Source organism: Leptidea sinapis, chromosome 1, assembly GCF_905404315.1.
Source record: "Leptidea sinapis chromosome 1, ilLepSina1.1, whole genome shotgun sequence".
NCBI lineage: Eukaryota > Metazoa > Arthropoda > Insecta > Lepidoptera > Pieridae > Leptidea > Leptidea sinapis.
Genome location: NC_066265.1, coordinates 24,487,078 through 24,514,354, shown reverse-complemented (window position 1 = coordinate 24,514,354; position 27,277 = coordinate 24,487,078). Strand labels below are relative to the sequence as shown.

At 34.6% G+C, this 27,277-nt stretch overlaps 1 protein-coding gene across 6 annotated transcripts in view; it reads right to left on the bottom strand.

The window, feature by feature from the left end:
• LOC126969419 (polypyrimidine tract-binding protein 2) overlaps positions 1–27,277 on the bottom strand; it is a 583,624-nt gene that overhangs the window by 62,385 nt on the left and 493,962 nt on the right. For all 6 annotated transcript variants that reach the window (XM_050814836.1, XM_050814861.1, XM_050814829.1 and 3 more), the window contains 2 exons: positions 22,539–22,640; positions 10,433–10,579 (listed from right to left, as the gene is read on the bottom strand). In XM_050814836.1, coding sequence (XP_050670793.1) covers positions 10,433–10,579; positions 22,539–22,640 — 249 coding nt within the window. The remainder of the gene's footprint in view (positions 1–10,432; positions 10,580–22,538; positions 22,641–27,277) is intronic.

Genomic DNA, 27,277 nt, shown 5'->3' with positions numbered 1-27,277 from the left:
CCTGAACTGTTTGCTCAGTTTGAAAAGGCGCTCGGACGGAACCACGAGGTTTGGATTCGAATCCCGTATCGTACATAAAACAGGTTACAAAAGTTATGGTACACACACAACAAAAAAAATATAACAAACCATTATTATTTTTTAGTTTAAAGTTTTCACTCCTATCGGCCTGAGTGCCTCTTTTTTCCACTTTCTTCTAATAGCTTGATAAATTGTTGCTGGTAATAAACAATTCACGCAAAACCATAGCGTACAAATTAATCACAACAGCGGGCTCTAGCACGCGAGGCTCGATCGTAAAATAGTGTCAACGGCTCTTCGTTTTAATCACAGAGAGTGGAGGCGATTGTGTGCGAGCAGTGCCCACTCACATCAATGTTTGCCCACCTCTCAACATCTGATGGGGCCTTTGTAACTCAACTCTGGGCATCGGTTGCTATTAACTACGATACTTTTCATCAACCATCAAAGTATCCGAGCCAACCTGTTATCTGAGTGCTTTACACAGATTAAACTCGTCTTGAATGTCCTTGATTAAATTCTATTTGGGTGTGATATTTCGATAGATCTTTCTCCTAAGAATGGCACTTATGAATGATAAAATTATTCATTCTTTAATATACCAGCACCGTGCAACAAAAATTTAAATTTAATGTGAAGAACTGGTAAGAAGAGAAAAACGCGACAGACTATTTGTGAAAACCTAAAAATAAGAGTAGCATCTCGATTATACTTGTCACTTCAAAACCTTAGAATTACCAAACCTTACCAAAAATAATTCTAAAGGAATCAATTTTGAGAAAAATAAATGCCTTTATGCGTTTTAGATAATTTGTAAGTCTAGATAGAGTCTCTTGCTGTTAGACAACCGATAAAAACAGGCAACGAATGTGAAGCATGAATGTTTAGTATGCGTGACAAGCTACGTCTTACACTCGCGATTTGTTGACACCTTTGTGTTAGTGTGCGTGCATTGCTCAAAATAGAGGTTAGTTCTAAACTTTATGTTTTTCGACGTTTTCACAGCTGTCATAGTCTATCTAGACCTACAAAAGATCTGAGTTCAAGACATAATATTTAAAGAAACTAATAATTTCACTAGCTACGTTCGAAAGAAAATAAAACAACTGCAATCTTAAACAAAAAATTGATTGAAAAAGCCATGCGCTATATGATATGTAAAAAGTGAAAATAATAATTGCAATAAATGAAATTTCCTTAGCACAACCCCGACGCTTTGATGACAACGAAAAATGAAATCACTTTTAAGAAAGAAGATAAAAATTTAAATCCCGGTAAATCTTTTCGCTAGGGATTTTTAAAACTAGCACCTTGATCGCGGAGATGAGAACGCCAGAAAATTGTGTTGCAAAAAAGAGGACTGTGGCCGTTCATAAAAAGGGATTCGTCTTGTTTCTCGCGAGTCCTTCTACTGGAAATTGTTTTCTTTCGTGCTACGATTGTCATACGAGCTATATATTAAACGGGATAAAAATGTCACGGGTCTCGTCTCGTGTGAACGTAATAAGATGCCTGTTTTTTATTATTTCATCCCCGGGTGCAGACCGACCCATTTTTAATTTGTCGTCTGTGACTCGTAAATTTCGAGTTGCACATGTTTCCGGGGCTCGGTCGATTCGACGTTAAAGCGAGCTGTAAACTAGGACAGCCGCGACAACTATCTACTCATAAACGATGTAGATATATATATTAACAATAGTAATATATTATATTATATAAAAAAAACGATTTATTTTTTATTGAAATATCAAAACGGGTGCATCACGAGATACACGAGAGCTAGATCTTCCTCCGATAAATATTCTAAGAATAAGATTTTTTTTGCATTTATTTTATTATTATTTATTTATTTTTTATTTGCGACCCTACCTACTAAGCTAGAGGTTCCGGGTTCGAATCCCGGTGCAAACATTTATATGATGAATATGGATGTTTGTTACCAAGTCATGGATTTTTATATGTATTTATGTATGTTTAAGTAAGTATATCGTTGCCTTGTAACCCATAGAACAGGTTATGATAATTTGTGTAAAAGTGTATCAATATTATTATTATTTATATATAGGTACTAAATAACAAAACATCTCCTTCCACGCCTATCTGCCTGCACGCCATAAACTCAAAGTTGCCAAACAGATTTTAATTATCATTGTTCATCTTGTATGAAAATTTGAGCCTTTACATTCCATTCAGATCCTTCTGCTGCCACAAGTTCTCACAACAAGAAAATAAATTCCGAATATTTGAAGTGTAAACTTCTATAGGCCCGCTGAGCACTTCAATCTGCGGGTGTCAAATGGACCTCATCTGTCACGCTCGACTATGTAACGATCATTCGAGTAAAGTCGAATTGAGTCAAATAACCTTAAAATATGTAATGTATTATTACGAATAAAAATATGTACGTACGTATGTATGTACGTATAAATAATCTTGTCTTGATGAAGTTTTTTTCTTTTGTCGTGTCCAATTAATATTAAGCATACAGCGTTTTTTTATTTCCCAATAGAACCCATTCAAAGCTTCAAGTTATATATATCAAACTAGCTGACTCGACAGACGTTGTTCTGTGAATAATAAATAAAATACTGTTTTTTATGTATTTGTCAATAATATTTCATAAGATCGAGAATTATTTCGTAAAATATGCTGCCTGACAACAGATCTGTCAAACCGTGCGTCAATAAATTCTTTCAGGCAATAGAAAATATTATTATGAGTCCTAAATCGAAATAAAAACTATCCTATCTCTCATGTTGGACTAAACTGAACTCCATGAAGTAATCCCTATTAAAATCCATTCATTAGTTGAGGAGTTCACTGGGAACAAACATCAGGACACTAGATTTATATACATATATTAAGATATAACTCTTAAACTACTTCCATACTCTTCTTTTAACCGCCAGTTCCGCTGGTTAGTTTAGTAAACTTCAAAGTCGATTGAAAGATTTCGCCGCTATAAGCAAAACATACTTCACTAATGTCTGCCTAATGCGTTTAATTTTATGAAAGTTTATAACTTTGCTCTTGCTTGAAGTCTTAGGATAGACGTTATGATATTTTCTACTTAGTAAATGCAGTTCACGCTATTTTAAAATATAAAACTCAGTTTGTCTAGCCCAATTATTACTTTCAATCATTGATTTTTATTTCTACGATAAAATCGCTATGCGAAAAACAGAGAAACAGCAGAATTTTTAATCGACTTCAAAAAAAGGAGGCAATTGAGAACCTCTCAATTCGTCGGTATGTTTTTTTTATGTTTATTACCTCAAAACTTTAGACTACGTGAACGGATTTTAAAAATCTTTTTTTATTTGAAAGCTGGTGCTTCCCATGTGGTCCCATCCAGTTTGGACTAGATCTGACAATGGCAACCATGAGAAAACCATAAAAGTCCTTAATTTGCTATAAGTATGTGCGCGATAAATTTACGAATAATATCGCGCCAACCGATTTCGATAATTCTTTTTTATTATTCCAAAAATAACAATAATCGTTACTAGAATTAGATTAATTAATTAGATTGTATAAAAATACGCAATTATTTTCATACTTTTGAGTGCAAATTTTATCTATTGTTTTGGAATAGTGTTTTTGAAGTGGGTTGTTATTTTGTTAAAAAAAAATTTTATTGTCATATAGGAGCAAATCCCAACTCTAAGGGCTATATTTCACTGCCGCGCCGCTATGTAGTCCCGGTTAAGTAAAGCCCTAACAAGCTATGTAAATCTCACATGTGTTGGTAAAATCAATCGAAAGTACTAGTTTTATAAATATTGTGGTTTTGCCACCAAACTTATCACCAGCCTTACAGCAGTGCATCTTGTACTGTTGCATTCAAGTTCGAAGGGTTATTGGTGCCTATAATCTATATTATACAGTGTCCAAAAGTTATGGGCCATGAAGGGAAAGTACCTTAAATATCGAAGATCGGCTATTTTACTGCAAGAAGACTTTATGTTTTTTTTAAAAGTAAGTTATGCTGCATTCAAAGATTTTCTAAAAATTGCTTGCCTCGTCTGGGAATCGAACCGACTTAAATGTAAACAAAAACACCCCTACTCTTATGATGCCAATCGAAAGAATGGCCAAAAACTAATAACTCTTCTTAAGTAACATCCTGGGACTAGATTGTGATTATTTTATAGCGATAGAAATGACTGTACAATATTGTATAATTTTATTAAAAAGAGCACAAAAAAATAATGCTGGGAGAGTTTGTTGCGCCGCTACTTCTCTCTCAGAGCGCCATTTCCGAAGCGGTAGTAGTATCAAATATATTAGAAATGACATCAAAAAGAATTCTAAAGGAATCAATTTTGAGAAAATAAATGCCTTTTATGCCTTTTATAATACTGAAAAAATAAATCCTTGTTTATTTATTAATAATAATATTCTTGCGGTGCTTGTTTTGCACACCGTACCAAAACGACGATGTGACGTCAGGTCTAGAGATACTGTAACAGGGTAGTAACTAACAAAAGTCTGAAAGTGTATCACATATAAGGCACCACACACAGATAATTAAATATGAAATAGTTACAAACGTAAATGAGTCGCAAACGAGTCCGGGGCTACAATGGTGAGCGGCCTATTTGCGGACTACTTCGCAACACCCACTTGTTGTGCTTCCGACGGCCTCTATTGTCACCACTCACGACTACATGACCGAGTTAATATATTAAGCGAGCTTGTTTACTTTACAATGTTACACTGTTTTATGCTGAACCAAATTGATGACACTTAGGGCGGTATTACATTTAAGTTTAACAATAATAATAAATTATTATCATTTCTTTACACTCACTGAAAAATAACTTAAATTACAAAAGTTACTATGTTTATTATACAAATAAATAAATAAATAAATGTTGACACACTTTTACACAAATTATCTTGCCCCAAACTAGGCATAGCCTGTACATGGGTACAAGACAACGATATATTTAATACAATATACTTACTTAAACATACATATAAACATCCAGGACTCGGAAACAAATATTCATATTCATCATATAAATGTTTGCACCTACCGGAATTCGAACCCGGAACCTCTAGCGCAGTAGGCAGGGTCAAAAACCACTGAGCTATAGGGGTCGTCTTTATTATACCAATAGTATATAAAAAAATAAGTTAATTATTTACATTCATTGTTAATTTTAATAAAATTCAAAAATAGTTTTGCAGTGATATCAAAAGGGGTGGACCTCTGTCCGTCAGGTGATTCCTCACTATAAAAAATGACAATGACAAATGAAAAATAACTATAATAAATAAATATTTAATACGTGTGTGTAAGTACTGAATTTTAAAAAGAAATTCTTAGTACGTAGGTTACATTAGATTCTGTCTTTGCAACATGTTTTTTTACTTTGCAACGATTTATAGACATCTCAAGCATTGATACCGATGAAAAATTTGTTTGAAATTGGTGCGAAGAATACTGTCACAACATTTGATACAAAATTTCAAATAAGTATGAAAAACACCAACTAATTAATATTAAGTATTACGGAGAAGACCACGAGTTTGCTGGTAAAGAAAATCCAAATGTTTTGAGTTTTCTTTAGTGTTAATTCCGCCAATATTTGTCTTTATACAATTCGACACGTGTTTCGCCTTTACTCGAGGCATCCTCGGGAGATGTTGACTCGCCAATCTGTGGCACGAGGGTGTCTCGTGCCACAGATTGGCGAGTCATAAATACTAAGTAAGTATTTATGACGTGTCATAAATACTTACTTTGAAGACTAAGAAACGCCTACTTCAATAAATTTAGGTAAATATAATATATTATATACATTAAAAAAAAACATAAGAAATTATGATCATAGATTAAATGACATACCTACTGCAGTGTAAGAATTAATTACATCACAACTTTAACAAGCGTTTACACGTAAAATAGGCACATATGTTGCGGTAGAGATGGACCAAACTCCCGTGGAAGTTATTAAAATGTTGTAACTTATAAGTTTATAACTGCGCTCCTATTGGATTCCGCGATGAAACTGCAAACCGCTCGTTTTGTGGCCCGTTACCGCACAACTTTAGAAAATATTGAAATGGCTGCAATTAAGATAAGCTCGACTCATTTTATATTACTTTTTAAGGCTCTTAACTACGCTCTCAACGATATACGATAGTATCTTTCAAATTTAAACCATTATGTTTTCTAGTTTGCGAGCTTTTCTCTATTGGTTTATCGGAAAAGCTTAAGAAACTTGCGTTGCACACTTACCTATGACTATGATAGATTTAAATCATTCGAAACATTAAAAGTAAGTATAAGTACTTATTGTACTTACATTGAAAAACTGTCATACGATGCAAAAAATGTTTTAAAAATAATTTAATATTAGAAACTATATTAATTTTTCTTACTTGTATGTTTAAGCGACAATTCCTTTTTAAATACTTGATATAGTATTTACTTGCACTTAGGTTGAGATCTAAAGAGCGTACTAAGACTCTACTCAGACTTTACTTACGTAAAACTTAGCTGAGTGTGATAAAACGCGATTTTCGCGTCTTAGCTTAAGCCCAGCATAATTTTTTGCTACACAATTTATTATTTTTTAATGAGATAATCCTCACTCTGGGATCAATTACACAAATTAAATTGGACGTAGTTCCTGAAAAACGTTCCAAGCCACAAACATCACATTTTAAGGAATTCGTGTTTAAAGTTTAATAAATATTAGTGTATTCCATACATGTGGGTTGGGCTACTAAGTCATGATGTCATTTAGAGTGACAGTAGGGCTTCCATTTTTTGTCAGTCCGTTAATAGGAATTACGTGACCAGTTTCGTGTTCTTCACTCACTTTCGATATGATTGTACTTTGGAACCTTGTTCTGGAATTACGTCCAATTTTAAAACAAAATTTATGAACGACGCGGGACTCGACCCCGCGACCTCACGCGTTCCGTGCGAGCGCTCTTCCACTGACCCAACCATTCGAGTGACGTCACGTTCATAAATCATAAATGTCTTGTTCAACTCTCAGGTTGTGGCTTCATCTACAGGATCTATCGTTCATAAATTTAGTTTTCAAATTTAATTTGTGCAATAATTTCAGCTGTCAAATGACTATAAAAACGAAATCAAAGATTATGCTAAGCGTACACTCAGCTTATGTTTACGTAACTGAAGCCTGAGCAAAGTCTATAGATGCAGCCTTAGTGTATTTATTTATCAGTAAAAGTTTGTCATGTTAATAATTGCTTGAAAAACTTGGCTGTAAGACTGATTCATCAATTCAATTAAATTTGATAGAATGTCAATTAAATTAATAAGCCCCTGAAACAATTGTGTACTTTTTACTTTCAGAACTACAAGCTCACGTGTCCAACAGAGCAACAATACAATGTACAATCAAATCAAAAATATTTTATTTCATATGTAAATCAACAACTTGAAATATGTAATTTTTTTCACACAGCACATTCGGAAAGCAGATTTCCTTAGAGAAGTACGAGCAAGATACTGTAAGGTTGCTCTCTTCAAAATAAAAGATAAACTGAACTTTAATTATTACATCTGAATTGTTTCAGCAAAAAGCTTCATTAGTTGAGTTTATCTAACCAGCAACTTTTCTACGATGCGATACCAACATTGTCTGTGTCTAATTAAAAACAGTTGGCAGCAGTCAGTTCTATAGGCCATTAAGTTAGCTATACACAATAATTCTGTATAAAATAAACTACATTCAAATCTATGTTTACAACTTCAAAAAGCGGCCGAGTGCGAGTCGGACTCGCCCATGAAGAGTTCTGTTGCAGCAAGTAACATAAATTAAAAGTTATATAGAAAGGAATATGATATAAAATTATTTAAATGGAAAAGGCAAAAAATCTTTGCTCAATATCAAACAGCTCTCATCATTCATACGTATTAAAAAAAGCTCAGAAAATACCAGATCTCGTTCAAAGCAATTTTCGGTGGAAGTTTGCGTAGTTATGTACATCATATATTATTTTTAGTTTTATCATTCTCTTATTTTAGAAGTTACAGGGGGAGACACATTTTACTCTCTTCTCTCGCGCAAACTATTCAGCTTAGAAAAAGTGTATAATATCATTTTTGAAGACCTATCCATAACATCCATCAATCCCACACGTATGGGTTTGATGAAAAAAAAATTTTGAGTTTCAGTTCATACTTCGTATGGGGATCCCCCAAAATTTACTGTTTTTTTTATTTCAATTTTTGTGTGAAAATGTTAATGCGGTTCACAGAACACATCTACTTTCCAAGTTTCAACAGTATAGTTCTTATTGTTATGGATAAACGTGGCTGTGACATACACGGACAGACAGGCAGACATGACGAATCTATAAGGATTCCGTTTTTCGACATTTGGCTACGGAAATCGTATTAAAAACGCCTATTAATTTAAATATCCGCTATTGCAGTGACATCCACATTTAAAGCATATAATCAAACAGACAAAAGTATCTGAGCATAACAGATAGAAAGCATTTGTTATGCTATTAATGTGCGGCGGTAACAAACGTTGCTGCGTTCACAAATGATATTATTTTCCCAGTTATTGTACATCTCAGAGATACCCCCGGGCACCGCGATTTAGCTGGAATATTTCTAAGTTACCAACTATAACAGAGTTGCAATGCTATTACGTAGAAATGATTATTCACGTTGAGTAACGCGCTGTTTGTCTTTACGTGAATCGCTTAGCGTTTAAATGAGGCAAGAGGGTTAAGTTGATAGTCTATAGATTGATCCTGTATGTGGATGTATTACAAGCTAGCTTTTACACGAAACTTTTGATGCATTTACTGCAAATAATTTTTTTTCATTGTTCTATAATAACAATCTCCGTCTAAAGCAATCTGACACTGAAATGTCTAAGCGATATCTTAACAGCAAGATGAAATTTCAAAAACCAAGACGAAAATTAAACCGTCGGAATTGATCTATTATATAGCATATTATATAGCTTAAAAAAGAAGTTTTTTTTAGTTAGAGCTTAAAAACAAATCAAAGATTTTTTTGTGTATCCTGTAAAATAGCCATTTTTTATTTCCGCACTGTTAGAAGCTAAACTGGTGTGTGCCAAACAATTTGTAACATTTTCAGCCTATATTTTGTAAGCTATGCATTGGGTCACCTGCCTAGTAGGCTCCCCAGAGATGAGAATAATGAGGTGAACATGTTAGGCCGAATTTGCCCTTTAAGAAAGGTGGTGGCTTCAGAGTCAAATAAACTGTATTAAATATAACAATAATGACTTAACTTAACTAAGCACTTTTCAATCGTCACTATAAATATTTCTTTGAGGTTACTGAATCTACCATATGTTCGGGAAATGTAGAGCTCGCGAGAAGAACATACAAGAAAACTAACGGCCACTGTTTTCAATCAAATAGAGTATTTTACAATACCTGTAAAATACATAACGACTTAGTTTGTATTAAATTAATCGTTTTGTAATAATATCAATTATTTTATAAGAAGTAGGTAATAAAGTATAAACTGTATAAATATAAATTGTCGTATAATATTCAATACGATGGGGAGACTATAGCATCTGTCTACTCCAAATGTCATGAGGGGCTGCTGTAAACCAGTTTTGTGTTGCACTGTTGTATCATGCACTGACCAACAATATACTGAGTCAGCTCCTTTTAGCAGGGAATCACGCTCCGCACAGTTATTTTACATTTTTATTTTATACTAGCTGACCCGGCAGACTTCGTACTGCCTCAATCGATACATAAAAGACCTTAATTTTTGTATAAAATAAACTTAAAACAAACAAAAGGAATAATTTTTTTAAGTGTTACCCGTGTTTTAAGGAAGTTTATTTTTTACCTCCTCAGAAAGTTAGAAAGATATAAAAATTCTAATTAGTTATTCATTTTAAACTCTAATTTTTATTTGATTTCTGAACGACGGGGGACACGTCAGAGGAAAATCAAAATTGTTGTTTTTATATAAAAACGGGGATTTTCATGTTTATTCAAACCTTTTTAACCTTCCCTGGACTTCCACAAATAATTCAAGACCAAAATTAGCCAAATCGGTCAAGACGTTCCCGAGTTTTAGCGAGACTAACGAACAGCAATTCATTTTTATATATATAGATTATTATTATATTTCTTATATATTTTAATAATTTTTGCTACCTTGTTCATTTAATTTAGTATTTGAAGATTGTAATTAATACTGTAAAATGAAGGTGTGTGTTTTTTATAGCTACTACAGTGTTTTCTATTCTATTCTATATTGGATTCAACATCTTTTACAGCTTGAATTCAATGTTTGTGTAAGGATGCTTCGTAAACATGATGGTCGTGATTACCTACTGTCATAATTAATAATCGCACCGCAGTGAAAATTATTTCACAGAACTGAACAGTAGTTCCTATTACTTACTTGGTTCTTTCCCTTGAGTACGAGCACATTGGTGACTCGTCCGAACGGCAGCCCCAGCTGTATGATCTCTGCCTCCGTCGTCTCATTCGGTATATTCCGTATGTGTATCACCCTGGACGGCTTACCGACATTCTGTTCGAGTTTTACCTGTAAAATACAAACATTATAGTATCATCAAATCACAAAACAACAAGTTAAACTAATTCAAAAAAATACGAAGACAAAATATTATTTGGGAACATTTAAAAGCGTTACCACACCGCGGGAATCGGGCAATTGCCACCAGTCTGTTTCATTAAATAAATTTTGTTTGTACATACTAGACTATGACTAGAATATGTACATTAAAAAAAAAAACAATTTGTGCTTAAAACTCACACGACAGAAGTTAAAACGTCATCAAGGTTGAAAATCTATACACATAAAATGATAGAGGTTTTCATAGTGCGCGTATCACGGAAACACTACTGGAGAGATTTCAATTAATAATTCTAAGTTTCATTCACCAGACACTTGGCCCTTATCTTAAACAATATTTCGATATCTTCATTTAATTTAAAGCTATTAAAGTTTAAATAAACAACAGTTTTTTATAAGCACCACGTGCTTAGTCAGTCGAAATAACACATTTTTTTTTTCATATTTACAATATAAATTGTAACTGTGTACAAATTGCTCTCAGTGATTGCGCTTTTAGTAGTATACTACTACTCCAGCTGACTTTATTTGAAATAGCGTTACATCATCAATCACATCAAAACTCACAAAATTAAATGCTCAGCGCGCCTAAACATTTTTCGCTTCAATAACAAAACAACATAGCGCGATGAGTAAACTGATCAGAATATGGCAAAGCAGGAAGATCTCTTGGTGTTGGAGAAGGATGCTTCGCATACCGTGGACGGCTAAGATAATAAACAAGTCTATCCTGGAGCAACTTCGCATTGGCACTAAATTGTCCACAATATGCTATCAAAAGATCTGAGGGTGTTTTTAGCCACATTGCCCAACGCCTTCCCAGTAATTTAGACAAAATGATAGTCATAGGCAAGGTGGAGGGACCACACGGACGATCACCCAGCCGCAGGTCGGACCAGATCAAGATGCTCAGTGGCCTACCACTTATGACTGCAATAGGGAAGGCCGAGGACTGTAAGAAGTGGAAGACTTTAGTGACCAACGTTACGAAAACTTTAAAGTATGGATACGACCTTCAGAAATGAAGAATGCAAGGTGGAGGGACAAAAGACCACGCGGTCGATAACCCAGCCGCAGGTCTGACCAGATCGAGACAGTCACTGGCCTAAAATTTACGACGGCAATAAGGAAGGCCGAGGACTGAAAGGAGAGAAGGAAGGCTTTAGTGACCAACGTTACGAAAACTTTAAAGTATGGATACGACCTTCAGCAATGAAGAATGCAAGCTGGAGGGACAAAAGACCACGCGGACGATAACCCCCCGCAGGTCGAACCAGATCAAGACAGTCACTGGCCTAAAATTTACGACGGCAATAAGGAAGGCCGAGGACTGAAAGGATAGAAGGAAGGCCGAGGACTGAAAGGATAGAAGGAAGGCTTTAGTGACCAACGTTACGAAAACTTTAAAGTATGGATACGACCTTCAGAAATGAAGAATGCGACCAAGAACGTAACAAAACTGTAAATTTTTAATAACAAACATTTCCTTAATACTATAGGTTAATAACTGGATCAATACATACATTCAAGCCCAACAAAATTCACATTGTCTAATTGATAATTATGTTGAAACGAATTGCGCCTAAACGGCTTTGGGTATGAAATGACCTCTAATACAAATAAATAAAGCTAGTATTGTTGTCGGGAAAGAGTCGGTTGGATAATTGAAAAGTCGATGTAGTATAATTGTCGAGGCTTATCGGGACCGACCCGATGTGGATGTGGGTGCCATTGTTCCCGCGAGAACCTTTTGATTACGGCGCGCGCCCGCCCGAGACCGCCAATATAATGTAGCTTTGTATGACACTTTACATTCTATTGGAGTGAAAAGAGCGACGTATCGGGCTTCTAGTGGTTGCTTTTTGGATGTCGCTAATGACGTCACACGTCGTGAGCATCATTTACATTTGCATTCATTACTTTTTCATTAGATATGGCAAGTCGCCTACCAATTGAATTCAAATTCAAATGTTTTTTATACAGAATAGGATTTAAAGTCACTCATTGAACGTCAAAAACTACTACCACCCACCCATTCGAAAAATTATCCCTCAGACCTGAGATGAAAAAATACACGGATTTCACAAAAATACACAAGTAAGTAAATCCAATAAATATACTTTCTAAAATAAAATTAAAAAAAATCATAAGTTTATGATTTTTTACAAGATGGCACGCTCTCACAGCCATAAAGTAGACGACGCGCATAGACTAATAAAAAAGAAGAAGACGGATACTTGACTCAATACAGTGTGACAAGGAATAGGAAGCCAATTTCGGTATGGGATGTCAACCGCCGCTAACAAACAAGAGGCTATGAATCAAATAAAACAAAAACATCAACGCATATATATAATGAAAATGGTCTTTGTTTGAGGCTCAATTACACCTAGAGCACTGATCGTATCGACATTAAACTACCACCATTCAGTACGAAATGTATCCTAGATGGTTTATGGCTACTTATTTTTCGAATTCCAACGCTACGTCATTAATTTATTTCCTTTTAAAATTCGCCCAGCGAAGCAGGCGGGCACGGCTAGTACCTATTCTCATTATTTGATTGTATTTGATATTATATGTATATACATATAATATCAAATTTACATTACATATGAGTTATATTAACAATTATAACATCGATGACGACAAATCATGCTACTGAGCTCCATACAATTTTGGACCATCTCATCTACCTTATTAAATTTAACTTCACAATGAATGAATAGTACTCGTATACAACAACTTCCCAACCATCTGGCTGTGTGACGTTGATCCATAGTTTGATACTCAAGGAACTTTCTCTCACGTTCAAACAAACTTTGGAACGAAGTTCCGAGTTCCGAGATGTCTTCAGCTTGATATGACGTTAAACGTAAAAAAAACAGGAAAGTACCTTACAGTAAATGTCAATTAAGAGATTCAATACTTTTGTATTTTGCATTTTGCCAAATGACCTTTGGTGGTTTTGGTGTCATCGATTGAGAAGTTGGATTTGCAGAAATGCAGAGCATTGCATGCATTTTTTTATGACAGTAAGGGACGAGACGAGCAGGACGTTCAGCTAATGGTAATTGATACGCCCTGCCCATTACAATGCAATGCCGCTCAGGATTCTTAAGAAACCCCAAAATTCTGAGCTGCACTACAAATGTGCTCGTCACCTTGAGACATTAGATGTTAAGTCTTATTTGCCCAATAATTTCACTAGCTAAGGCGCCCTTTAGACCGAAACACAATAAAGCTCACATTACTGCTGCAGAAATAGTCGCCCTTGTGGTACCAATAATCTAGCCGGCATCCTGTGCAAAGGAACCTCCCACTGGTAAATAAACTATGTACTACCAATCCGTGGCTCTCAATCAGATCGCATGGTCTTTAAATCTCGTCTTCTCTGTCCACCTCAAGTTAGTTTCCTAATATGCAATTATTGGGGTTGAGCAGGCTATCAACTGTGTAGATCCTGTAGATGACACGACTGCACAATTGAACAAACATAGCAAAGATTACAGATCATGCGTTATCGGACGGTTGGTTTCGGTAGCATACAGTGAGTGAGTATATTGGAGTACCAGCATTGTAAGGCGTAATATCTAGAACCGCAGTTTTGAATGTCGCATCGTCCATTAATGTTAGTACAAATAATGTTTGTATATTAAATCTCAGCAGTAAGAGCGATCAATTAAAAATAACATATTGTTTACATTTGAAAGTTAATTCCAAGTTGAAACCTACAATTCGTTTTTGAGAAAGCAGTGTGTGTGTGCTTATGTACACACGCAAGAAGTTATACTTTTCTGGCGATACAAAACAAAAAGCATTAAGAAAATTATTCCTCGTGCTATTTTAGGTTTGTAGAAAGAACAATATTGTAAAAAAAGAAGGTATTAATTGCAACCAATGAAAATATTTAACATTTAACAGATTTCCTTGCGCACTCGTTTACGCGCGCATACCAGTGGGAGTAAAATTACTGGGCAAATGAGACTTGACATCTTATGTCTCAAGGTGACGAGCGCAGTTGTAGTGCCGCTCAGAATTTTTAGGTTTTTCAATAATCTTGAGCGGCACTGTATTATAATGGGCAGGGCGTATCAATAACCACCAGCTGACGTCATGCTCATCTCGTCCTTAATTTATATAATCATCATCGTTAATATTCAATCTGATAGTTTCTCCCTAACGCGCCACAAGAAGTATAATGTCCAATACAATCCCTTCGGTGTTTCTAAAACTCCAAAATGCATTCTTTTTTTTATAAAAAAATAAACAATGACGTAATCATACTTAGACTCAGCAATTATTCCAACAAAAGAAGAGAATTACCGAACGTCTGTAAATTATCTGAATAAGCATCGCTCGGATCATTTCCTTTACTTAAGTATTTAACATCGCAAGAAGGGGACGATGAAACTTTTTACAAATGACTTTATGTAACAAAGTTGTTAGGATCGCGATTTGTGTGAACTCGTGAACGTTCCTTCAACTTCACCCACTCTTTACGACTTGTAACAAATGATGAAATACTGCTAATTGGTCTTGAACAAGGTTATGAAAAATTGTGTATGATAAGACTGATTTTTTGAAGAGAAAACTTCTTATCCTCGCGTATCACTTTATTTCGTGGGTATTAAGTGAGTAAATGAAATGGAGCTATCACACTACGAATGATAATAGATTGCGCTTCCGCAATTAAATATACAGCACATTATAAATAGAATAAAACCAAACTTACTGACATAGCCCTAATTATTGCAATGAAATTGAAATGAATTGGCAGTGGGCAAGGCACATAGTTCTACAGACAGATAGCCGGTGGGGCAGAAACGTCCTCTAATGGTGACTACGTACCGGAATACGCAGTGTTGGTAGGCCCCCCAAAAGATGGACCGACGATCTGGACGAGATCGCCGGAATATGTTGGATGAGGGCACCGCAGGACCGATCGTCGTGGAGATGTTTGGGGTAGGCCTTTGTCCAGCAGTGGACGACTTCCGGCTGATGATGATGAGTATGACAATGTAAAAACTATCAGAATTTTTTTGATAAATTATATGTTAACATATTATTTATTATTATTATTTTAAAATAAGGCTAGTTTTCCAAGTATTATGAAATTTAAGACGTTCCAACAAAATACACAAATGAGAAAGGATACAGATGAATGCTAAATATAAAAAGATTTTGTTTAATTTTGGCAATCTTGGGTCTTACCAAAAAGAACTTTTATAAAATTATGTAGTTTAAACTTATTTAGATAAACATCAGGGAGATTTACTAATAAATAAACAGTACAAAGCATACAGAGACATTATCTGCATCAGTAAACAAAGAAAAGCATAGAAAACAGTGTATTCATATAACAGACAGTCACAGCCGACATCAAAAGAAGCAAATCCCCGTAAGAAAAACAAATAGAAATATTTTTTCTTAATTCACTCGCCTCAGGACCGGATAAATCTTGAAAAAACGTTTACCCACCTGCGGGCACAGTGTTTCCAATGAAAGAAAACAAGTGGCACGTAAAACGTAAGGAAGGACATTGCTTTCGCTGGGTCAGAAAATCTGCGAACGATTTTCACATCAGACACTTTAAATCATCCGCTTCGTCTCACATTTCATCCATAAATATTAAATGTTGGCTCGGTTGCCGGGATAGAAAAAAAGAGATATCATATGACATTTCCCCGGGATTACCCGGAATCGGTCAATTTTCTTGTTGATCGCTTCCAGCGTGTTTATTGAAATAATATTTCGCACCTGGCCGCCTCTCGATGTCAGTTCATTAGTTTAGATCTGTATCTAATAAAAAATAATCTTATAAAAAGCTAATATTTGTGCTGTGTCTTTAAAATATGACTTCTATGACAGATTGTGCAATAGAGTTTTATATTTGCAGTTATTCAAATAAGAAATACGATTTTTAATTGAAATCAACTGGAAATACTATTCTTTACTACTGATAGTTATTACTTCCTTAAGGTATTTCAGACTCGTCTCAAAAGTAAAAGAATCACAAATTTTTAATAATAGTGTGTGATTTTTTTACTGTTGACTAAAATGCGCAATTATAAGTTAATCGTATAGCCTACTCTGTGCAAACATGTTTGCTGTTAGACTATTAACAGAATACCTATTTAATAAAGAAACAAAAGGGATAGAATAACAGTTCGCCCTTTCAAAATACTTTATAATGCAAGAATGCAAAAAAACCTTCCAAATTAATAGTATTGAAAAAAAAAATGAAAGTTTTTAAATATATTGTTAGCAATAAGGTAACCAAAACACCATGAATAATTTGCCGGGAATCCATCATGAGTTAACGGAAGGAAAGAAGAAAAAATAATATTTTGCAAGAGCATCCTTTGCCAGGAATAGAAGAAAAATATACGGCTGAAAACATAAGAAGAATTAATGACGATAAACTTAGAGAAGGACATACACAAGTTACATAATAATACAAAATCTAGTATATACGTAGGTATAGGTACAAATAAATCTTACCGTTGAAATATGAACCGCGGAACTTTTAATTGGCAGTCCGCAGGTTATTGTTATCTAATAGGCGTCTTCAATAGCGAAGGAAAACTGTACGAGTCGTTTTAAACTTCAATTAAAAACAAGTGCAAAGAATCCGTAATAAGTAATTAAGGTATTAATATATGTAGTTATAATTATGCAGTGTTATTCTCTTAAAATACAGCACAACCAACACAGATTTTGTTTTATTAAATTACTAATATTATAAAGAGAAAAGATATGTTTGCATTGAATAGAATCCAAATCTGCTGAACCGAATCTGATCAATTCTTTCACTGTTGGGAAGCTACAGTTTCCTCGGGTGAAATAGGCTATATTATATTTTCGAAATAATTAGGGATCCTTACTAAAACTCCAATAATGTGACTCAAGGTTTAAAAAAATTACATAGAATATTCTTTACATCGCGTTCGCTGCGAAAAGTATTGTCGATAGAATAAAATAACGTACTACGACTTTGCAGAATACATCATTATTTACGAAATGTGTGGCAAAAGCAAATGTTGTAAGTGTTCCTTAATTTGTTTTAACTACTACGTGCTCAGTTCCGTCTCTGCGTGTACGCGGACCAAGTCGCGGGATATAAGCTATTTAAAATATACGTTTACACAAAATCCTAAAATACAATGGTTGCCTAAGTGCAGTTAATGATTTCCGAAAGCGAACAAAAGTTCCCTCACCGTTTAACCATTTTGATTGATCTTCACAACGTAACTCACTGTTTTTACAGGTTCACGTCACAAAAATGAGGAAGAATACAACACAATATAATTAATTACCGTATTTGGACATTAATGACTCGGCCAAAGACGACCAGGGTTTACTTGTGCTTTGTTATGCCGTACCACGGCGAAATTGCGCAAAATTTTTAATACATTATAAGATCTTTCGACGTTACATTTAATATTTATACACGCAGTTCTCCAACAACAGCGCAGGAAATAAAAATACATTTCTAAAACGAGTCTCCATTCCGCTGATGGATTCTAAATGAATATTCACAGCGACAAAGAAGAAGGGGTGTTGTAAAGAGCACTGTTTAAATTCGCTCAGTGAAAAAGGCAAAAGCAATCGTAAAACCATAAAATAGCAAATAAATAAGAGAAACAGGGACACGTCCCTATTTAATTATGAATTAAGGCCGGACTGTAACGAGATCACAATGTAATTAAGATTACTGAGGCGAGGTTTTTTTTCCAGAAGCTCCCTAACAAGTGAGTAAATGGTCGGCGAAACTAATATGGATACTGTTTTTGCTTCAGGCAGTGAAATTTATGGACGGGAAAAATCTAACAAAATTGTTTGCTATTTCCAATGAGAAACAAAAGTACAAGTATGTGAATTTATTTAACTTATTACTTCTATTATTAAAAATGGTGTGCAATGTTAATATCTTATTAATTTTATGTTAATTATGCACATTAAAAAGACGACCCCTATAGCCCCCCAGTTAGTTTCAGTTAGTGACCCTTTTTACTGAGCTAGAGGTCCCGGGATCGAATCCCGGTAGGTGCAATCATTTATATGATGAATTCATATTCATGTTTGTTTCCGAGTCATGAATGTTTATTTGTATTTATGTATGTTTAAGTAAGTATATTGTATTAAATAAATCGTTGTCTTGCACCCATAATACTTCGTGTATGAGTGTGGCAATAATAAAATGTTACAGCCGGTCTTCATACTGATACTAAATCGTTACAACATCTATTGTACCGTTTCTGTTACAATTCGAAACCACAATTTATTTTGTATAAATGATAAAGATGACAATATCATCGATATCATGTTAATTTCTCTACGCAGTTTGAACATGAACTCACTAAATAGTCACTCTAATTTCAACTTATGGTATCGAAAAAAATTGCTAGCTAGCTAGCTAGTTTCTTGGCATATTTAAAAATTCCAATAGGTACAGATCATAAATCAAATTTTACGCAAATATCCACAAATAGAGCACATTAATGGCAATCTTCAAAAATAAAACAGTATAGCTACAAAGTTTTCACAATAAATAATAGCGGCACATTTATTCTATGTTTAATATTTACGTGGCCCGCGCACCTCTATGCAAAAATACAATGAACGAACCCCGAAATGGAAAACCCAAACGGCTACAATGTTTATTTTTTCATTACAGTTGCATACGCTTTTTGTTTAGGTACAATTCAGTTTAAATACACAGCGCTTCGCCATTCTTTTAACTATCCAAACTTTTGTGGGAAATTTGTGTTCGTACGGGTACACGTGGTTTTTATTGGCTTGTTGTAAAAACTGAATTGTCGACATGAATGAATCATTTCCCGACGATATATTGTTAAGGTAACAATTGCAAACACTGTTCTATACGTAAAACAATATTCTATCCGTAACTAGCCTCCATAAATTATTTATGTTGTATGATCACCGCCGCTCACATTCTTTCGCAATACCAGATGAATCACGGGAGTGTTTTCGGTCATTTAGAAAAGTTAACGCGCTTTTTTTGAGGGAATGTAGTATTCTCCTGGATACGCCGCATAAGAAAGCTCATTCTACAGTTTGGTACATGGAAGAGAGTTACTTGACATCGGCACTGTAGAGGAACGCCTGACATCCAGATGGTGGGGAAGATATCTTTATTTTTGAAGTGTCGTGCGAGGGTGGAATTCGGCTGCAGGAATCAGGTCAAACAGCTCTTCGAAATACTCCCCATGATAAATGTGGTAGAAGACACAATGAAGCGACGTCTCTACGCAACGACAAGTGATCTAGCCGTTTACGTTTTAGGGTAGCTCATTCCATAGTTTGGTTGTACATGAAGAATATGTATTCTATAACTGATATAACAATAAGTGTATTGTATTGATTCGGTAGCTTATTCACGTAAATCACGTTTAAAATTCCGCTCATTTCATTTATATCCAATAGATAAGAAATCAATCTGAAATTTACAAGTTAAGGCGGGATTAATAAAATTTTGATTCTTAAATCCGCCAGGGATGTTCCTTTACGACACGGAGGCTCTTTACGAGGGCCCTTTCACGTTAATACCTTAGCAACGCGCTCTGCTGATTTATAATGTCTGGGAAAGGTAATTATGAAATGTAAGATTCATTCATTACACTTTATAATAAAATTTATTTGCATTTTATGGTCCAGTGTCTAAAAGTCAGCATTTTTAGGTAGTCACGTTCAACAATTAGCATCTATCATTTCATACGACTATGTTGAAAGTTATTTAATAACGATTATGTTAAAGTGATAAGAAGTTTTTTCTCAATTTGGAATTAAGATCAAATTTATCGTTTTTGTCCGAATTTTTATCAAAAATTGACCGTACGCAAAATAAGGTTTATTTTACGCATCATATGTACAAATTCAAATTCAAGTCTTTTTATTCAAAATAGGATTCAAAATCACTTATTGAACGTCAAAAACTACCACCCATTCAAAAGAGACTACCTCAGACCTGAGAAGAATGGGCGCAAGAAACTCAGCGGGCTTTTTTTTTAATATAAAAATATGGATTACAATGTGATATCGTACAATAAACATTAAATAATTAAAGAGCCTGAGGGTGTTCGCTATATCCCAGTGCGTGGTGTCATTAAGAAATTCGTTTATGCTATAGTAACCTTTCCCACACAAACGTTTTTAACAATTCTTTTAAATTTCGTAACACATTTGTTTTGTACATTTTCTGGGATCATATTGTAGAAGCATATACATCGCCCAACCAAAGACTTACTAACAAAGGCTACATTTAATACATTAGTAGTCGTGTTTCTTTATAAGCATAAACAATCACGCACGACTTGCTGCGGATAAGGCAGAGATAAGATCTCAATTTGCCACATTAGTGACAAACTTACCTTTGATGATTTATATAATTTGAATCAAAATGTATGGAAGATACGGGATTTAAACACGTTCCGCTCGGTAATTCTTGGTATGTTTGTTCAACCATGGAGTAGGGATGGATACTACATATGATGTTCGACTCCCGGGTAGTGGCGCCACCTAAAGAAACTACCTTTCAGCTAATCTGATACTTAGAAATAACAAGTTGTTTAAACTTACCTGGCTTCTTCGCACTTTCACTAACCCCATTACGGAAACTCTCTAATTCTCTATAGTCTTGAACTGAACGTTACTTAATATTACCTTTCCTAACACTTCAACCCACATTCTCTTTACAAGTCTATTTTCTTTGATCTTACTCACTACATGACAAAGTTCCTTTTTAATAGCTGTAACTAGATCGTCTTTACCTCTTGCACCCTTTTAATATTTGATTTTAATACTCAAATAATAGGTTGTGGAAAAAGTTTCTTTGCATTTCATATGAAAATACAAGACTATTTTATTTTCAGAGTTTACTTATTAATTTTATTAATTAATTTTACAAATTCAAAGTGACATGATCCTATTTCTCTTTTTTTTTTGGAAGGTTACTCTTGATGTTTACCTTACAATGCCTAAATAATTCTGAAGAGACGGTAACAGGTGGATATCTGAAGGTGAAAGGTCATGACTATTTATGCATTAACACCTCCTTTCTATTGAGCAACTCCGGCGCTTTCATTCAACTTCTTGCGTTAATCACATCAGTTGATGGCAGAAGACCATCGATACTAAATTCTTTCCTTTTTTAAATTGTTATCTTTTTAATGTCATCGAAACCATACAGTACAACCAAAGAGATTTTATTACAAGTATATATATATACTTTATGCGAAGATACTATTTCCTCGTGCTATTATAAACGAATATTTATAGTTTGTCAAACTTTCTCGATTCTAAGTTATAATAAATTTTCTTCATCGAATATTCCAAGGTAAGTTATATAATTTATTGAATACAAACAGTTTGATGTCTACTTCCTAATACCAATACAGAGTTCGACATCTCGGTGCGGCAGTTTCGACTTAATCGTTCGCTTTATTGTTACGTTATTGGTAAGCCTGAGGCCTTCTACGAAATTCGAACAGCGAAGTTTCGGTTGTCGGATTCATACGGATCAAAAGTTGATGATTTGACGTTAGGGCTTTGCTTCACCTCACTCATAACTTTATATTGTTTTATGTTTTCTCTATTCCTTAGTTTTATAGATTTACCTAAAAAATATCGCAACACGATTTTGCTTTTATACGGACGTCCGTCCTAAGCGTCAGATTTTAGCGTTACACGAGAGCGTCAGATTTTATTTAATAAGCTTTATTAAAGTAGGGATTGAAATATGAATAGCACTATAAAATTAAACTTATAAAGAGAATAACAGACCTACCACAGTGATAAATTTCATTTATTATTAGAGCCAACATTAGGTAATAACGGAGCAATTTGACCCATTTATAACATTTTATGAAAAAATAATGGTACTCACTTTTTTAGCAGCAGAATCCTGGTTGTTATTGTCAGCGTGGTGGGGCGCTGCGGGCGCCATCACGGTGACACCACTCTGCGCAAGAAGCTCGTCAGAGCCCCTCTGTAACAATGAGAAAAAAAGTTATAAATTAAACTCTAATTAAGTGCATACTTCTACAGCAGCCACTTTTTTATGACAATAAGGAACGAGAAGGGCAGGACATTCAGCTGATGGCAATTGATACGACCTGCCCATTCAAATTCAAATACAAATATTTTTATTCAAAATAGGATGTGACATCACTTATTGAAAGTCAAAAAACTACCACCCATTCCAAAATGAATGCCTCAGACCTGAGAAGGCAATAATTTGGGCTTGGTGACTTTGGTTCTCCTACAGATCTCCTCATTTCAGCATCACTCTCGCATGGAAGCTCCAAGCATAGCCATTGACCTCTGAGCTTCAATAATGATGATGATCGTTAAACTTTTAAGCCATTTAAAAATTTAATTAAATTGCAACGATGATTATTTGCAAGTATGATAAAAATAAATTATTCTTTCAGTTCTAAGCTCAAAGGGTAAACATATTATAATGTTGCAAAATAGTATATTATAGAGTCAAATGATCGATTGTTGGTGTAATTGGAAAAGGGTCACTTTGTATTGAATATTTATTTATTTATTGTTAACAAGAACAGCCTATAGCCAATTACACTTATTAACATAGAATATAATATTGTTTACAAATAAAATAAAATTTAAACAATGTCAAAACTTAAAAGAAAAATTTAAATATACAGATATATTGATACAATACACCAATCATACACGAATCAAAGTCGTTGTCAATCGTCGTGTTAAAAAAATAACATAATGGACTAGTTAAATAAAACAATTCTTAATAATAATAGTCGCAGAAAAATAATAATAAAATTAAATTAATAATAATTACTATTTGTAACATTGTAAATGTGGTCAAAGTGTCATGTGTAAACATTCAAGCCTTCCTTCCATCCATCGGGCAAATAATATATAACATAATATATCAAAAAATCAATATACATATATTAAAAAACCCAATTATTAGTTCGACCTGATAGCATTAAACTATTGTAGTTTTTCATTTCATTCTTAATAATATTAAAAGTAAAATTTAATAAACAATATATACGATAGATATCACAAAAATTTAACTTAGCAGTCCTTGATTTAAGGCTTTCATATTGATGTATAGCCACGACTCAAATATCGGAAGTAAAATTTATAGTTCAACCCCTTAGCAAAACTGTGACACACCCGTAAATACACATTAGTAAATGTGGTCTACACAACATTCGTGTCGCTATTGTCTCTATACATCTGTGTTACTCCAATCTAGATTTGCTTTAAAACCATTTTGCTACATATCTTAATAAAAGGCATTTATTTTCTCAAAATTGATTCCAGTTCTTAACCGACTTCAACAAAGGAGGAGGCTCTAAATTTGTCGGTATGTTCTTTTTTTTTGATGTCATTTCTAATTTACTAGATACTACTACCGCTTCGGAAACAAATGGCGCACTGAGAGAGAAGAAGCGGAGCAAGAAACACTCCCAGCATTATTTTTTTGCGCTCTTTAAAATAAAATATACAATATTGTACTGTCATTGTTATTGCTATAAAATAATTATAATTTAGTCCCAGGCTGTCCGATCACTTAGATATTCAGCTGTGGAGTAGTAGGATTTACGAAAATTTTTTAATAAAACATTTAAATTTGTTTATAGATAATGCCTGAACCTGATAGTGTAAACATTTACCCTTAAAGCTATAATGTATCTTATGAAGCCTACTAGGATTAGATACAAGCAATCCCTTATTTCTACTGTTATAATAATGAAAATCACTATTAAGTAATAAACCTCATACCAAAATGTTAACCTACTTTGTAGGTTCTATTATTTAAAACGTGTACGAAACTTTGTTAAACAGTCATTCTACGTTTAGGTACAAAAGAATAAGTGAAGATATAGTCACATGAATGAACTTCATACTAATATTTTGAAAACTTTGAAGAAAATGATGCGAAGATACGATGGTCTTAGGAACCTCTCAGTGGGAAAATTCGATTCTCGCATCTGATTCGCGTCATGACTGCACAAGTCACGGTATTATCTAGAGCTTATACCAGTGGGAGGCTCCTATGTACAGGATGCCGGCTAGATAATGGGTACCACAACTGCACTTAGTTCTGCTGTGAAGCTGTAATGTGTAAGCATTACTGTGTTACGGTCTCAAGGGCGGCGTCGCTAGTGAAATTACTGGGCAAATGAGACTTAACATCTTATGTGTCAAGGTGACGAGCGCAATTGTAGAGCCGATGAGAATTTTTTGGTTTTTCAAGAATCCTGAGTGGCACTGCATTGTAATGGGCATGGCGTATCAATTACCATCACCTGAATGTTTTGCTAGTCTCGTCACTTATTGTCATAAAAAAAAAGCTTTTTCGATAAATTATTATTTAGTTTTCTCAATTACTAATACAAAGATAAATATAATTCGTTAAAATGGGTCCATCTCAATACACGAAGGGAAACACATTTCTGGTTTCCTTACATGCGGAGCAAAGAGCGTTACGAGTGACACGTGGGGCTTTATTAAGTGTCTTCAAGTGACGGATGCTAGGTGGGCCGTATTCTCTGCATACAGATTAGTGTAGTGTGAGACCGGTGGAAATAGTTCAACAATGTACGCTGGCAGGTAAACACAATATTAGTTACATAACTAACGGATTTTGCCACTGTTTGTGAAGCCAGACGATGTTTGACTACAATATATTTCGGACCGTCTTGTCGTACCTGGTCCAATTTCCATCACCAGTTATCAATCGTTTCGGAAACGGTTCGGTTGCATTACGTCTCAATAAAAAATACACGGTTCATTACATTGTTTCAGTTAGGGTTTATTTGTGTAACGAGTTTATTTCAAATGGGTCAAGACTGTTTTCTGGACGATTCTCAGTTCTTCAGTTATTTCGTAACTATTGATATGAAAATAATATGCTCCACATTTTCAAAAATTCTCAGATTAAGAATGCTTAAATTAACTCTTACTGATACTGGATTAGGTCCATAAACTCCACAATTTTTTTCGCACTTTCCATTTTTGTAAAAAAGAATTAAAATTGATTGAAATTCTCAATTTGATTCACTCAATTTGGAAGGAAGAGAAACAAATAAAAATAAATGGAAAGAAAATGCCACCATGTGTATGTAGGGGCATATTTGTAGATTATCATATTCGCAACTGACCGTCGACCAGTGGGAGGCTCCTTTGCACAGAATGCCGGCTAGATTATGGGTACTACAACTGTAAATCGGTCCGGAGGGCGCCGTAGCTAGTGAAATTACATGTCAAATGAAACTTGACATCTTATGTCTCAAAGAGACGAGTTGTAGTACCGCTCAGAATTTATGGGTTCTTCAAGAATCCTGAGCGGCACTGCATTGTAATGGGCAGGGCGTATCAATTACCATCAGCTGAACGTCCTGTCCGTCTCGTCCCTTACTGTTATAAAAAAAATAAAAAACTAGGAGGAAAACGAATTATGGCTAGTTTGAATTAAGTTAGATTACATCGAGTAAATAAATGAAGAGCGAATTACGAAGGAAAATAATATTTTGGCATATAGAATTACTTGTCGGAAGTCTAGTGAAACAAAATTTCTAGTATGATAAAATTAATGTAGTGCTTAAGCACAAATGGTGAGTATTTTCAAGTCCTTTCGGCACTTCATTGTTAAGATTTAAATACATCCGCGATGTCGTTCAACGAAATTCATGAAATGAGTAACGAGTATGAACAGATTCTTCAATAAATGCAACTGGATTTCATGACATATTTTTGACTATAATTTTCTTGTAACAGAGATAAGTTTTGCCAGCTGGTATGACAACAAATGTTATATAACACAAATATGTCCAAATATCCAAACACTAAAGAAAACTCAAAAAATTTGGATAATGATGGATTTCCGCAAAGTAACGCCTACTGCAATAAACACAAGTATGGTTCAAATTTAAGATTTTATCCAAACGAGAGTTACAAAGCCGGGCGCGACGGCTTAGTCTCAAACACAAAAAGTGTTCAGTGCTCCTAAAAGGAGTATTGACTTGATAATTTACAAGCTTAACAAACTGAAGGTTACCTTAGCATGTTAGAAATAAAATTGGAACGCGAGAAACTATCAAGCAAGAAACAGATCTATTTAGTAGAGCCTACTAGAGTAGACCCAACAAACAGAGAAACGGTTTTTGTCATTTTCAGGGTCCTGGCAGCCCTAAATTCTCTAGGCTGAAAGGTTTCAGCATTCAAGAATTAGGAATGGGATTTATCTCTAATTAACTAGCAGCAGGATTCGTCGAAAAAGATATCAATAACCCCTCAAATACACAACACCATAATACAGACATATTCAGTGAGCACCCGTTGCTGAAAGACAGATTGCCAAGAAGCAGATAACAGAAAAAAACGTACAGGCCGTTCAGCTGATGGTAATTGATACACCCTGACCATAACAATGTAGTGCCGCCCAGGATTCTTGAAGAACCCAAAAATACTGAGCGGCACTACAATTGCGCTCGTCTCCTCGCGACATACGATGTTAAGTCTCATTTGTCCCAGCAATTTCACTAGCTACGGCGCCCTTCAGACCGAAACACAATAATGCTATATTACTACATCACGGCAGAAATAGACGCCGTTGTGGAACCCATA